This window comes from Schistosoma haematobium, chromosome 4, assembly GCF_000699445.3.
Source record: "Schistosoma haematobium chromosome 4, whole genome shotgun sequence".
NCBI classification, from domain to species: domain Eukaryota; kingdom Metazoa; phylum Platyhelminthes; class Trematoda; order Strigeidida; family Schistosomatidae; genus Schistosoma; species Schistosoma haematobium.
This window is the reverse complement of record NC_067199.1, coordinates 39250709-39267933: the sequence shown is the minus strand read 5'-3', so window position 1 is coordinate 39267933 and position 17225 is coordinate 39250709. Positions and strand designations below refer to the sequence as shown.

The following is a 17225-nucleotide window of genomic DNA, read 5'->3' as shown; positions in this document are numbered from 1 at the left end:
CATCGTCTTTTCCTAATTTCCTCTTCAGCTGGAAGTTGGTTTGTTCTCTCCCACAGAAGGCTATTGCTGATGGTATCCGGCCAATGGATGTTGAGTATCTTGCGTAGACAGCTATTTATAAATACTTGTACTTTCTTGATTGTGGTTGTTGTAGTTCTCCAAGTTTCAGCTCCATACAGTAGAATTGCCTTGACGTTCGTATTGAAGATTCTCACTTTGATATTGGTTGAAAGTTGTTTTGAGTTCCATATGTTCTTCAATTGTAGGAATGCGGCCCTTGCTTTGCCAATCCTCGCCTTTACGTCTGCATCTGAACCTCCTTGTCTATCGACGATGCTTCCCAGATATGTGAAGGATTCTACATCTTCCAGAGTTTCGCCATCAAGGGTGATTGGATTGCTGTTCTCCGCTTTGAATTTGAGGACCTTTGTTTTCCCTTTGTGTATACTGAGGCCTACTGATGCAGAGACTGCTTCTACATTGGCTGTCTTTATCTGAATCTGTTCACGTGTACGTGATAGGAGGGCTAGGTCATCTGCGAAGTCCAGATCGTCTAATTGGTTCTGAGCTGTCCATTGTATTCCGTGTTTTCCTTCAGATGTCGAGGTCTTCATAATCCAGTCGACCACCAGAAGAAAGAGGAAGGGAGAGAGTAAACAGCCTTGTCTGACTCCGGTCCTTACTTGGAATGCATCTGTCAGCTGTCCTCCATGCACTACTTTGCACTGTAGTCCGTCGTATGAGTTCCGGATAATATTGACAATCTTCTCAGGAACTCCGTAGTGTCGAAGAAGTTTCCATAATGTCCTCCTATCTACACTGTCGAATGCCTTTTCATAATCAATGAAGTTGATGTATAGTGACGAGTTCCACTCAACTGATTGTTCGACGATGATCCGTAGTGTTGCAATTTGGTCTGTGCACGACCGATCCTTTCGGAATCCAGCTTGTTGATCTCGAAGTTGGGCATCTACTGCATCCTTCATCCGGTTCAGCAACACCCTGTTGAAGACTTTCCCTGGTATTGACAGTAGTGTAATGCCTCTGTAGTTTTCACATTTGCTCAGATCTCCTTTCTTTGGAATCTTGATGAGGTGTCCTTCTTTCCAGTCCATTGGCACTTGTTCCTCCTCCCAAATCTTTTTGAATAGAGGGTAAAGCATGCTTGTGGTTACTTCGACGTCTGATTTCAGTGCTTCAGCTGGTATGTTGTCGGGTCCTGCTGCTTTCCCGTTCTTGATTTGTCTGACGGCCATTCTAATTTCTTCCGTCGTTGGTGGGTTGACATCTATAGGAAGATCTGTGTGTGCTGCTTCGATGTTCGGTGGATTCATTGGAGCCGGCCTATTCAGGAGTTCCTCGAAGTATTCTACCCATCTGTTTCGCTGTTGTTGAATTTCAGTGATTGGCTTGCCTTCTTTGTCTTTGACCGGCCTCTCTGGTTTACTGTATTTCCCTGATAGTTTCTTCGTTGTATCGTAGAGCTGTTTCATATTTCCTTCTCTAGCAGCTTTTTCTGCTGTCGTTGCTAATTCTTCCACGTATTTCTTCCTGTCGGCTCTAATGCTCCTCTTCACTTGCTTGTTTGCTTCTATGTATTCAGCTTGTGCTTGGACTTTCTCTGCTCGTGTTCGGCTGTTGTTAATTGCTGTCTTCTTGTTCTTCCTTTCTTTGATCTTGTCCAGTGTTTCTATAGAGATCCATTCCTTATGATGGTGTTTCTTTAGGCCCAGAACCTCTTGACACGTTGAAGTCAGTGTTTCTTTGATGCCTTTCCAGTTGTCCTCCATGGTAGTTTCTTCTTCCTTCAGTAGATCTTGAAAGGCTTGGAATCTGTTGTTGAGAGCTATCTTGAATTCATTGAGTTTGTCAGTATCTCGAAGGAAGGCTGTATTGAACCTTTGTATTGCTGTTTGTCCACTTGTCCAGTTCTTTTTTAGCTTCAGTTTTAAATTGGCTACAACTAGGTGGTGATCTGAAGCTACGTCAGCTCCTCTCCTGGTTCTCACATCTTCCATTGTCCTTCGGAATTTTTTGTTGATGCAAATATGATCTATCTGGTTCTCTGTAGTGTGGTCCGGTGAGATCCATGTAGCCTTGTGTATACGTTTGTGTGGAAATATTGTGCCTCCTATGACTAATTTGTTGAATGCACACAAATTTGCAAATCTTTCTCCATTTTCGTTCCTCTCTCCCAGTCCATGTCGTCCCATAATATCTTCATATCCAGTGTTGTCTATTCTGACCTTGGCATTTAGATCTCCCATCAGAATGGTGAGGTCCTTTCTTGAGCATTTCTCTATGATTGACTGCAGCCGCTCGTAGAATTGATCTTTAATGTCGTCGTTGCTACCATTGGTGGGTGCATAACATTGGATAATATTCATTAAGATCCCCTCCTTCTTTGTTTTGAATGATGCTTTGATGATTCTGGATCCGTGGGATTCCCATCCTACAAGTGCATTTCGTGCTACTTTGGACAGCATTAGAGCAACTCCTGAGTGTGTGGAGCATTTTCCTCTTCGTGACCGGAGTATAGCAGCATCTCTCCCGTAGCTAGCCTTTTCTGTCCAGCTTGGGTCCAGTGGGTTTCGCTGATTCCCAGTACTGCTAAGTTGTATCTCCTCATTTCCGTTGCTATTTGACTGGTCTTCCCGGTTTCCCACATTGTTCTAACGTTCCATGTACCTATAAAAATTTTTGCTCTGGTTGTTAGAAGGGGCATCGGCCTCGTGGCTTCCGAACGAACTCGGCTTTCACCATGAAGCGTCATAATTCTTCTAAGTGAAGACCTTCTAACTCTCAGGGCAGAGTTAAAATGGTTTGAATTATTTTTTCTGGTAAGCGTTTTTTTAGCGAGTTAGTTTTCTACGGGATGGGGACGCTAACCCCATGCCCAACCCTCCTCCTTTACCCGGGCTTGGGACCGGCAGTAACTCTAGAAGAGCTACAGGCGGAGTATGTGTTCAAATAAATATATTAAATAATGTTGGTACACACCACTAAAACTAACCTGTTGTCCGTTGTTCCTGTTTCTTAATAATATCTTAAATATAAGCTGCAAATAAAAATGAATCAATTGATTTAATAACTTGAAAATTTAAAGTTTAATTCACTTTGGTGGTGTTGAATGAACCTTAGCGAGATTATAAAACGAATGACTAAATGATTGTCTAACAGTTCTTTAGACCATAATAATATCCAATAAATTATTTCGAAGTAAAAATTAATGAGGTGATTATCTTTTTTAAAGTCGAGTCAACAAAATTACTACTGATGATTATTTTCTGAGTTTCCTAGTTCGAATCTTAAGAACACTTATATTGTCTCGATAGAACAATGAGAAGACGGAGTTGATCTGAAAAATGCGTTGTATTTGCGCTATACATTTCGAATAATGTGTGTCCAATGATTTGATCAACGTGGGAGGTAGAAAACCAGGTTCATCGATAGTGAAACATAATTGAAACGGGGCACAAAATTGACATTAATACAGCTTTTAAAACGTTGTATAGAAATTGTCAAGGACGAATTCTTAAGTTTATTGAAACCTTGGCTATTCGTAAATTTAAACCCCCTTTATGTGTACAAAAACAGTTTGTCGTAACCTTGAATTTACCTTGGTAATCCTTAAGTCCTTCTATGGCCTAGGATAACTCGACAATTACTTACTCTTTCTATACGATGTAAAATTGTTTCTCTCCCCTCTGTTACTTTTTTACTTGAACTTTCATTTAATTGACCTTTATTGGTTGTCATATAAAATGCCCTGACAAGTATATGTGTGACCAGATCGTTCGAAATGTATCACGCAAGTACATTACATTTTTCAGATCAACTCCGTCTTCTCATTATTCTATCGAAATTTACCAAAGGGACTAATTGCTTTAAACTTATATTGTCACGTCTTAATCATAAATGTTAGACAATGCGTTGTGTACAAATATATCTTCAGTAAAATAGATCTTAATTCTATTCATTTAGTTACGTAACTAAATGATATGATTGATTTACTCATTATTGATTTTTGGTCAGCATTACTTCCGTTTTGATTCAACGTATTGATTACTCAATGTAGTATTTGTTTTGTTTTCCCAGTGTGATCTTTTATTCTGTATAACATACGGCATTCTTGTATTAAGTTAACATGGACTATACTCAGCGTATGATTTGTTATAACCCTAAGTATTTATCATATATGTGATTTCATCCTAATTATTATTCGAAAATGGGTGTATGAATCAATATATAAATGAGTGCGTTTCCGACTAGACTTGTCGTGGTTGTGTTTTTGGGATTAATAACTATTCACTTATACTTGTGAAGCGAGGAATCACTGCAATTCCCACAACGCGAAAATAAGAACACATAGACTGGTATAATTGATAATCGATTCCGATATAACAATCAGCAACGACCAGATATAACAAGTAGCGTTCAATCGACAAGACATTTCGCTAAACATGCACTGTAAACTAAAGTGATTAACTATTATTCTAGAGTGTTTTGTTAATCACAATGAGTCAGAAATTTCTACTTACAGAACACTTATTTGATTCACAATAACAAGTTTGTATAATTAAAGTTTACTGATTTGAAGTAAAAGAACTTATGTGGTTGATTTAATGGTTTATGACTAAAGTATTTCATTATGTAAGAATTATTCCACATGTCTTTCCATTAAAATTACTCGAACTACTTAAGTAGTACTTTTCACTTTAGATTATTTCTGTTAAGTTTCACGTCTAATGAATATTGTATTTATTTAAGAATATATATCTGTGACATAGAAACCAACTAATGTGATCAGTTTATCTTGAAAGGAACAATAGTGAACAAGATAAAACTAATTATTCAATGACAGGCTGTTCAATATTCAAATGAATTTAAAACTGGTCTGGTTGACGTTATAATAATCTTGTTGTGGATAATTTATTTGGACTATAGTTGTTTGTTCCTAGTACATTCCGTATTGCTGTCTAACAGAGTGTGATTGTAGGAACGATAATTAAAACAAATAAAATTTGGTCTCTAATATTTCATTTGTTTTAGAATTATAATTATTAAAAAATATGGATTAAATGCAATCACTGAAAACCTAATATGGGACTCCTCAGAAGTACGCATTCACGACGCTGCACGCGGGACTCGAACCTAGGACATTTGGCCTTGCACATCTACGCTAAAACTATAGACCTCTAAGCCGGCATCCAATGGTGTAAGTGTCTAACTTCAATCGATTCATGATCTCATGCAACCCTTCAATTGAAGTTAGACGCATACTTCTGAGGAGTCCCATACTAAGACGAAAGGAACGTTTACTGCTTGTAGATTTTCAATGACTGTCTAGCATAGATTGGTCCGTGAATTCGAATGTTAAAATATTACGATTTTCACAGATCCCCATATTGATACTAAATGCAATCAGTCAAAAACAGTGAATAAAGCACATATACTGTACAGTAACGCAAAGTGGAAACAGATAAATTATTAGGAAGAGTCGTACTTCCGTGGAGGGTGCAGTTTATATTGATTGGTAGCTGAATAAAGAATGACCTCAGCATCGTCTAACTTAGTCCCAGTGGTAGACTTTTAAAGTGAAATTTTATTGATCCCTATAGTTGTAATGATAACCACCATTGATCACCAACATAACAATTAAACATACACATTTCAGTTTAATCAATATTGACTTCATGTTTTAGTTAGGTGATTATCACCTGATCATGATCAAAACAATATCGTTTATCCCGATAGCAGACGTAGTAGAACGTGTCACAATTCGTAACATAGTCGTTATAGGTTGACAAATGGGGCAGTTGAAACTTCATCCCTCTTTAAAATTTAGTTGATAACTTCACTCCTATTTGAGAAATCCCGAACTTTCAGTGTTTATTCTTCATAGAAGTAATGATTAATCATTCATAAGTCTACATGACAGTAAACGCTTTATGCTTCTTATTTTTTTCCTTTAAACAATATTTCTAGTTAAAGTTCATGCAATTGGATCACCACTGACACTTCCAACGACGGCTACTCCAACAACAACCATTGTTCATTCAACACAAGTACCTTCAACAATTAATGTTGCCATTGGTTCAGTTACAAGCGGTATTTCCACTAGTGGGATTCACTATACATCTGTTTCTGGTAATCATGTAACATTAAATTCATCAAAGCTAAATTCATCAACAATTGTACAAAATGAAGATTCGACTAATATCACTGCTACTACTACTAATATTAGCAGCAGTACTAACCAACCACAACAACCGTATACAATTTATTATGCTTTACCAACAAATGATTTACTACGTCAACTTAAATTAAATCATCAAGCTATTCAAATTGATCCGAATATATCATCAAGACCACAACTTATTCAAACACCAGCTGGTTTAATGTTTGTTCAATATCCTTCACAATATCAACAATGTTCAACAGGTAGCTCATCACCAAGTAAACTCAATACTGGATCACAACAACAACAGCAACATCAACAAATACAAAATGATAATACATTACCACGTAATATAATGACATCAACTAAGCATAATATACAACAAATAGGTGTAGTTAATACTGGAGTACCTGTTAATGCTTCAATTGCTGGTACTCATGTTGATTCAAATACATTAACACGTCATACACGTGTTGAACATGTACAAGGTTCCGGATTAATTTGCACTTGTCCACCTGAAGTTCATCAAGGTAATATAATACAATTTATACATAATACCTGTCATGATTATTACCATTATTATTATTTGGAATATTATCAGTACAAGATCTCAATGAGTCTGGTGTACCTAAAGACTGAATTGTTTAAATAGATGAACAGGATTAGACCCATTTAATTATTAATTTGTAGATTAATCTTAATTGAAACTAATGAAGCCATTGTCCAGTATCTATTCTTCATTGATCGATAAATGGACATAAACACTTTTCTTATGCTTAGCTAAGACTTAATTCATTCAGTAAAACTTACATATTTCTTGTCGATAACTCGTATATCATTTACAATATTCAGTAGATAACAGCTTATGTTCTGAAACCTTTTTTATGACAATGGGATGAGATAAGCTAGATACAGTTACCTTTTATTTTAGTTTAAATAACTAACCCTCGTAAGATACCGTGCAATAGTATTGTTATCCATTAAGAACTCATTTATTGGTATTATATGGGGATCATAGGATATGGCGACTTGGTTGAATTCGACATTGTGAAACATTGGATTTCGGTTTAGTAGTCTGAAACGTCAGTGACAGTCAGACTCAAAGCTATCAGTTACGATACTGTGTGGCTATATTGGCGCAAACATGTTAAGAATTCTTAAACTAACACGGAATAGTTGTCCCATATTCTTTGGTTTTTTATTGACTCTACTTATAATGTCCTATTTTCGATATATTACTAGACCAACTTTTATATGGCCACTTAACAAGATCACTAAATCATACAGTCAATTAATGATAGATTCTCAAACGACAAATAATACTAGTAACCTTTTCACATGTCGTGTTCAGTAAGTATACTGACGCTGATTGGCCGAAACAAATTACGTTCTGCCACTACCTACCTAATCGGAATGAGAAGACATCGGAAAATTTATTTCGTATTAGTAGAATTTAAAAGCTGACATGATAATATAGATCATTTATAGGATTACAACATATCATGAATAGGAAATCACCGTACATCACCAGGTCAAATGTAGTACAAAGCTGAGTAATAGGTGAATAGTTAGTTAATTGTAGTTCAGGAACAATAAGAGGCATATAATCAGTTAATGACTTACATAGAATTTTACAAATAGGACAATCAAAAAGCACCATCAACCAAATATTTGATAAATATAAAATAAAAAGTAGATGTAATCATTTACCGTAAAATAAGTAGTCTTCAGAAATCCACCCATTTCGACCTTTCCATCTGTATCCTTCAACACAATGTATATAAATCTTCACAAAACAGGAAATGATTATATTGTTATCAAACAAGAATACAGTAGTATTTATTACTGAAACAAGTTCACAATTATGCATTTCAGCCGCTTATATATATATATATCCATTCAGAGTCAAACTGAAGAGAGCAGGGCGAAAAAGAAACAAATAAAAAATGGTATTCTAACCTAGATATGTTCATGATTTCAATGAAATTCAACAATATCAACAACCCCAATACTATTAATTATCATATAATCACTAGAGATTAGATTCGAGAAGAAATTCCCACAGTTCTATTGATAAGCCGTGACCAGTGGAGTTTAACCCAGTCAGGTGTGATACAGTTACTTACCAAAGATAATGAAAGATGGTCACAAAATGTTGTGGACCGATTGAGATTAGACATAAACACTTCTGAGTGCCGACTCAATGGCTTGGAGTTTAAGTGTTCACGTGCTAAACCGGATGTTTTGAGTTCAATTGCTGTGTGGATGTGTACTCCTGAGCAGTTTTATAGTAGGATAAAATTACCATCCACTACTTGCACGTCTTCAATGCTGGTTTAACTTAGATTAATTTATAATTTTTGTGAAAGACAAATATTGAGTTTTACCCAAGTAGATAGAGTAACCAAATAAGTTAAGTAAAACTAAGACTATTAATTTGTTTTATTTGACTAACAAGTTGGTGGTCTATATTAGTTATTATAGTCATAAACATCGAGACGCCAAGATTGTTTACTGTGTATGCAAATTCCATTTGAAATTTATTCTTATTTTTAGAAATATCAATTTCCGCTTTTCAATCACTTAAGTTGAATTTAGCAATAAATATTAGTTAGGTTAATATCTCTAACTAATAGAAGTACTAATGCTCTTTGAAGAGACGACAAACTTGTTGGAATTTAACTATAGTAATATTTTGACTAGTGAAGATCGAACTCCCAAAGATTGAATAATAAAAAAGAATGAAAAAGCAAATCAGTTGTGTTCAAGTAAATTCAGTTAGTGGCTAGCACTTTAATCTAGGACTCACGTTTCGTTCCTTATCTGAATATATCTGAATTACAGTGTTGATATTTACACCGAGACTCAGAACTCTTTATCTTTCGTTTCAAATGCCTAAACCGTTATTCACTGAATTACTGAACCTCGATAGCCACTAGCTTATACAAATTAGTAAGTTTGTAAAAATAGAATATCAGAATTAGAATTGAATGAAGTATCACTAATAGTTTGGATGCTCCACTATAGAGAAAAATGTAAAAACCAATTGTACACAGAAGTTGAAACGAGTATCAAAATAGAAATTTGCTTGACAATCTAATATTTTGAAAGAATTATAGTTTATTTTATAAGGAAATAATTAACTTGATGTTAGTTGACATTAAGAACTGTTTGAAGCGATTGGAAAACTTTTAAAGACCCTATGGTTTTTTTATAACTAATTGTCTTGATGATCATATAAAGCCGAAATCCTAAGACCTTCATATTTTATCCCTACAGACACATAACCATCAATCTAATGATTTGCATTTCCATAGTTTTTCCTATTTAATTGCGACTGTCCTACATTGATATGTATCAAATAATGGATTTATAATCACTCTATTCATATTTTCCTTACCACGTTTACAATGAATATTCATATCGAATAAGGAAACTATAAGTATTGTAACTTTCAAGAGAAAACAGTTTAGAATGAAAGACTTGTTACACTATAATATATTATTAGTTCTATGTCACGTAGAACCAGTCATCTGTGTGTATCTATTCAAGTTTCGACATAACATTAGTACAGAGAAAAGAAATTATCAAGACAAATCTCAAATTAGTAGAAGTATTAACGTTATCAATAGTTGCAGAAAAGATTAGATATAGACAGTATAATTTGAGTAGAAATAATAAATTTATCAGATAGAAATAGTACAAGATAGTTTTGAAACTGAAGATTTAAGAGAAGACAAAGAGTAAATGCATCTACGCCACCGGGACAGATTCTGATCTGTGTCATTAAATGTCTCCAACGATTGGTTACGAAAATCACGTAGTTTGCTCCTTACAACACGACTCAGTCCAAATGTTAATGAATTCATGAAATAATGCCATGTTTTGGTTTGAAATTCTATAATCTTCTTTCAACCTACTCTGAAACCGGCTGTCGTCGCATATCAGGGCAAATAGTGGTCGAGCACAAATAATTTATATCCCAAACACTTCAGTCGATAGATATTCACTGCCTCATCAATCAAATTAGCATCCTTACATAATACTCTGTGCCTAATCTAGCATTTATCAGTCCATCTCCCCAATATATACGAGTAATACTTTGTAAGCACCTATAGTTAAATACTAGTGACCTATGAATATTTTCTGTTTTTAAAGGCGACATTTCACAAACATAAGGTAGTAAAGAGCAAACTGTTGTGCAGTGGACTCATCATTTTTTTTAGCAAACGTCTACCGTAGAACATTTTCAACAAACTTTTAATTTTTCTCTAAATTGTTGCAGTGTTATCCTAGGACTATTGATATAGATTTCACTTAAAATTATATCATATGTGAATGGGACCTGTTGAAATTGGTTTAATTTGTTGGTAGCATTTATTACAGATTAATCTCACTGGGAGCGATCTGATTAAGAAGTCTTATACTATAAAGAAAAAGTTATTCAGTACTTCTTGGCTTTCAGTAGCGCCTAAATGAGATAAACACGATACTAAGACAACTTAGAAATTAAACCAGCCACCATAAAACCCATTTAACTAAGATTATAACAGTCGCCTCACTTGTGACTCACTTTAAGATGTTCATGAAACTCTAATAATAAGTTGTGGATAGTGGAGTTTTACTATGTAAGAAGTGAAATACTTGTCAATAATAGCGTTATTGGATCATTGCATTCGTTTAAGTTATATTTGTACCATTTAACGCTGACCCAGTCGTTCGATTAGTCAAGCGTTCGTTGTGAAATCTGCAGGTCTTGGTTTCCATCTCTGGATCTCATGCCATAACGAAACAAGTGTCTAACTCTCTCCATTCTTTAATCCTATTCCAACTGAAATCATTCTGTGAGAGATACAACAAGCAAATTTATGTCTATTTTGCAAGTTGTCGCTGCATTAAAGCGAAGTTGCAACAACAATACTAGTGTACTGTTCTTTTAAATTAATAATAACAATAAACTTTGATTCGATGTTTTTGCTAAGAAAAATAATGTGTTTTAACTTTTTATCATATATAAACATAGCTATATTTGAACAACAAAAGAAACGTCAACAAAATCAACCATCAACAATAATACTGACTGGTTTATCACCGTTGAATAAAATCAGTACAATTGCAACAACCACTGGCACTATTACTTCAACAATGGCTAATAACAATAATGGCAATGTTAATAGTACAATATTTGAAGTTTCAGAAATGGTACCAGGTATTGTGACACGTAACTCGCCGAATGTAACACTTGCCAAAGAAAATGGTTTATTAACAAGGTAGGTATTTTTGATTAAATGAAAATTACACGTTTCTGATTACTTGATCAGACTAATCTTGCTTTTTTTCTCATTGTATATATTTTGTTTAATGTTCTGAGTAATTCATGGCTTCAAAATGGTTTTGACATGGTTGCAATTCATATATATATTAGTGAAACGCGTCCCCAAAATACTTAAGAATCAGTCAGCGTCACACGTCCTGGTAGAAACGAAGGAGGTGCAAAACCAAACTGTTCTAGTTTAAATGAACCACAGGAACGATATTATATACACTTTTGGAAACTTGATATAGAAATCATTAGGAACCTGCTTTTACGTTTATGGAATGCCTTGATCATTGGAAGATTCAAGGTTAATGTTATGTGTTTACAAAAACAAATTATAACCTTGAATCCTCCCCTGTTTAATAATCTTTAATTCATCTTAATGCCTAAACTAATGTACATTCTATATTTTGCATATTATTTAATATTTATCAAATCTTTTATTTAATAGACCTTCATTTATTTTCATCTATGAAAGCCTTGATAAGTGTGCGTGTGTGTGTCATCAGACTGTTTGGCGCGCATTGTACTGATACAGCATATATTTTAGATCAAATCTGTCGCACACATTAATTACATTGAGGGATGGTTTTGCATTATTGTGAATTGATTGAAGCTGGAAATGTAAGTGATTGAGTGGATGACTTAGTGGTCTAAAGGTTAAATGTTCGCCACAATGCATGGAGTTCCTAGGTTCTGCACCATCTTTTGGGTAGTGGTTGGGCACTGCTGAGGAGTCCCATATGAGGACATAACAGATGTTCAGTGCTTCCTGTTATTAAATGGTTGCCCAATTAAGATCCATTTGTGATGAAAGCGACATGGGTAAATTGAGGGGTATAAGGAATGATCTGTTTTATTTGAGTGAAAACATGGGTCGCTATATAGATTGCGGTCAGCAGTGAGATCTCATTTGTAAATCCTCAGATGGGCGTACTTTTTTTTTGAAAATATACATTTTGGTGAATTGATACTGAATCATTCTACTGCAAAAATCGATTTATGGGCTGTACTGTAATTAGTAAGCTTTTTAACCTAGAAAATGACATAACCGTATAAATGTTAGTTATCATAACGGATTGATGATTGGTTTCTTCGCCAACAGAGCTAATCAATAATGGCTTAGGTCTCTTATTTCTAAGTATTGCAATACGGATTTTTTTTATCAGTATCAAATTGAAATACTGCAACTAACCAGTACTGAATGCTAGTTTGTAGTGTTATCCTTAACGACTTTCTTTGTACCAATATTTTCCTCTAATTGATATGTTTTATCATTCTGAAGTATGTATTTTACCTTCATGAAAAAATTATTTAGGATACTGCGAAGCTAAGTGTTTTGAAAATGCTTTTACAGACTGAGATTATATACACTGAACCTTCTCAGACAGGGAAAAATTCAACAGTCTCGTCATTCTTTTTTGTGTCACCTTAGTAGTGACCATTTGTGATTCATTATGACATGGTAATCATAAAACTCATAATAAACACTTTGATATTTGATCACTGAATTTATAATACGATTCTCTTCGTTCTCCAACTACAAATGATTCATAGTAAAACGTGATTATAGTCAAGCATCATCAGCGCCATCTCAACTTCACTCCAGGTTGACCTTAATTGATCCTTAGGTTACAATATCTCCCAATGGGACTTCAATACAATGAAAAAAAAACTCATTTCGTAATTAGATTAAGTAATGGCATTTCCGAGATGAAAGTTTTCCTTTCCTTGATGTCATTAACTAGAGCCATACAGTTGTATTTATGGTTATTTTTTACATATGGTAGTCTATAATAAAATAGAAAATCGATGAGCCATTAGTAAATGATACCAAAAGTTAAATAAGATCTATTTCAATTGTCGAATCAAGTTTTGTATTAATCAAATCATAATAGAAATAACATAAATGAAAAGAGAGCGAAACATAACCATCCAGTTGACGAATATAAGATGAATGAGTGATCAAGATTGTGTTTAACACAACTTACGGAATAAAATGGCTGTTAAAATCATGATAAAATAACAGATCAGACTTATCACTTCTGAACACAAAGATCAAGCTCTACTATCAAACCATATTTATCTGATTATTTTTTGACCCAGTTCTTCTGACTTAGTGGATAGTTTTAGGTGAAGATTCTGGGGGCGATTGTTGACTGGATTTCATCAATATTTGATAATAGAACTATTGACAGATTTATAGTAACCTTTACACAAGCATACTGGACATTTTTGGAATATGCATTTGGAAAGAGTACGCTTTATATAGCTTATATAACACCCTCCACGAGAGCAGGTATACTAGCTGGTAAACACATACTGAATTAGTCTAAAGCAGTACTTCTTTGATCAGGTACCTACTAAATAATGAAATCTGTATTTCAAGTGACTAGAATCTCTATTCCAACAAATTTAACAATCGATTTTTCAAGATATCTGCAATAGTACCATTTTAGAGTTCAGTTTTCATAAACAGAATCTCTTTTTGCTACCGTAAGAGTTTTTAGCGTCTAGCATCTTGGTTTCAGTTTATTAGGAATGAACATAGGGGGGAAACTATTTTCTATAATTATTTACTTGTATCTATTCAATTCTTCACCAATCTTATCTTTTTGCCAGTATAAGGGTTATGGAGATTATTAAGTTTTTGATTGAGGTCATGAACCGATTGATGTTAGACCACCGTTGGAAACCTCGAAGCCGTGACCAGTGGAGCTAATCCGTGTCGGGTAGAGACAGATATCTACCTCAGTACAATGGAAGATGTTCGCGCAATTTCGTGGATTGGTTGATGTTAGACACTAAAGTCATTGGATGCCGGCTCAGTGGTCCAGTAGGTTAAGCATTCGTGCGCGAGACTGAAGGCCTTGGGTTCGAATCCCGCGAGCGGGGTCGTGGATGTGCATTGCTGAGGAGTCCCACAATAGGACGAAACGGCCGTCCTGTGCTTCCAGGTTTCCAACGGTGGTCTAACATCAATCGGTTCATGATCTCAATCAAAAACTTATCTTTTTACACAGATTCTACCAGTTATCGAAGGCTTTTTTTTGAAAAATTCATATTGCTTTCATTTCTTTGTTATTATTATTAATGGCTTTATTCAATATTATATTTTTGGTACATTATAGAATTCTCAACACAAAGTATTTCAAAAAGTTTCCTTTCCTTATTTCTTCATCTATCCTAACGATAAATATTGAGTTATCACCAGTTAGATGATGTTAGCAGTTCAGGAATCGAAATCTGAACAATGGTCATTCTTTTCAATGCGTACTGACATCCAACACAATGTCTCTGATTGTACTTTTTTGTAAGTTGTACGGTGAAAGATTGTAAACTTCCCATAAACGCGTCTAAATAGGTTATGCGATTAAGAGCCATAATGATGTGTTAAAACAAACAAAATATGGATAACTTGTTCAGATATGTTGATGTCAGAAACAGGTAGACCAGATAATCAAGCAGGCCGCCAAAAAATGGTAATGATGAGTGTGTTAGTTATTATACATGTTACTTGTATTAATCTGGCACAATTCAATCATATTTAATCAATAAAACAAATATCGATTCTGATATTTTGTTTTCTTTTGCCTATCACTACTTTAAATGTCAATATTAAAACACATAATAATTGGTTATATTTTCATAGAGAATAAGGGATAATGTTCTAATGTAGAGAGATAAATATCGTGATATTTTCTATTCATTATTAACGTTTTATTGAATTTTCCTATAGACTTGACCATTTAATTATTGAATAGGCTTATTTGGGTTGTAAAAAACTATGTACCAATGTATTGATTTCTATAGATTTTAATAATAAAACAAAGTTGTTTACTCGAATGTTTAGATAATCAGATTGTAGGTTGTATGTTTCGTCTCATTCTGTTAAATAAACATTTAACATTGAATGTTTCAATGAATAAATAACTGAACAAATGATATTTGAATGAATTTATGTTTCACAGATTGAAATCATGAGTCAATTGAAGCTAGACCACCATGGAAAGCCTGGAAGCACTGGACGGTCGTTTCGTCCTAGTATGGGATTCCTCATCAGTGCGCATCCACGATCCCACACCCCACGAGATTTGAACCCAGGACCTATCAGTCTCGCGCCAGGCGCTGAACCAACTAGACCACTGAGCCGGCTAGCATCCAATGCTGTTAATGTCTATCTTTAACCAACCCACGAAGTTGCGCCACCGTATACCATTGTTTTCAGTGAGCTGATATCTCACAACAGACCTGGTTGAACTCCACTGGTAACGTCTTCTCACTAGAACTCCAGGAGTATCTCTTGAAGCCTGTCACTAGTGAGCAGATGAATATTATCAGAATGGGTTTTGTGGAGATTCCGGCTCATTGGTCTAGTTGATTAAGCGCTTGGCGCGAGACTGATAGGTCCTGGGTTCAAATCTCGTGGGTGTGGGATCGTAGATGCGCACTGCTGAGGAGTCCCATACTAGGACGAAACGGCCGTCCAGTGCTTCCAGGTTTTCCATGGTGGTCTAGCTTCAATTAACTCAGAACTCTGTTTATCTTTTTATTTTTTGTTGAATGGTTTAGCACGTATATAAGTTCAACCGGGTATGTTGTGAGATAGTAACTCACTGAAGACAATATAGATGTGTCGCTCAATTTCGTGGACTATTTGAAGTAAGACTAGAGGTTAACCATGGAAAATGTGGAAGCACTACACGGTCGTTTTGTCTTATTATGGGACTCCTCAGCAATCCACATCCACTCATGAATTCAATTACAAAAATTAGTAAAATCTCCACAAAACCCTGTCTGGTAATAATCATCATATAAACACTAGTGACTGGCTGACTTGAAGAGGTATTTCCTGGAGTTCTAGTGAGAAGCAATGACCTGTGGAGTCCAGTTGTGTCTGTTGTGAGATAATAACTCACTGAAGACAATGATGGATGTGTTGCTTAATTTCGTGGATTGGCTGAAGTTAGATATTAAGACCCTTGGATATCGGTTGACCGGCCGACCGGGTCAATGATCTAGAGGTTAATCGTTCGTGCGCGAGACTGATAGTAGATGTGCACTGCTGAGGAGTCCTGTAGTGGAACGAAACGGCCGCCCAGTGCTTCCAGGTTTTCCATGGTGGTCTATCTTTTCTTGACTTATAATCTCAACTACTAAAATTACTTATATAAGTATTTGAATATTGTAGTCAAGCGTTTTTAGTGCAAAATAAATAGAATTTATTCATACGATGTAAGTAGATTTTAGAGAATTGAAAAGATTCTGTAATGTATCATTGATTGTATTTAAGGTGGTAATAAATAATCTGAGAGAAACTTTATTTATATTGTCGAATGGCATGGTAGAATCACATGAATTATGCTTTATTAATGAATAAAGTTAGCAGAATGGAAAATGTATGGAGAACGCAATTTTGCTTCTTGTTTTCTGTCTTTCTTTCTTTCTTTCTTTCAAATTCACTGGTATTCTAAATTTCTCATAAAAAGAGAACTAAGCTCTTTCATTTTACTTATCACTAATGCCGTTTAAACGAATACATGTGGTTTTTATGGTGAAATGATTTTAAGTGTAGAACCATTAAAGACTAAAAAAGTATTGAACATTATCTATTCCAAACTGGGTGCTCCTCATTAGTGTTTCCTCGTGATCATAAACAGGTTATTCGATAAACCGGTGTAAACCAAGTGAATGAAATACACTTGGTCAGTTTTATTTAGAATACTT

The 17225-nt window shown here is 35.0% G+C and overlaps 1 protein-coding gene across 1 annotated transcript in view; it reads left to right on the top strand.

Moving 5' to 3' along the window:
- Positions 1 to 17225, top strand: part of MS3_00008033 (uncharacterized protein) — a 76784-nt gene that overhangs the window by 29620 nt on the left and 29939 nt on the right. Inside the window, exons 3-4 of the mRNA XM_035732499.2 lie at positions 5989 to 6711; positions 11205 to 11451. Coding sequence (XP_035587187.2) covers positions 5989 to 6711; positions 11205 to 11451 — 970 coding nt within the window. The remainder of the gene's footprint in view (positions 1 to 5988; positions 6712 to 11204; positions 11452 to 17225) is intronic.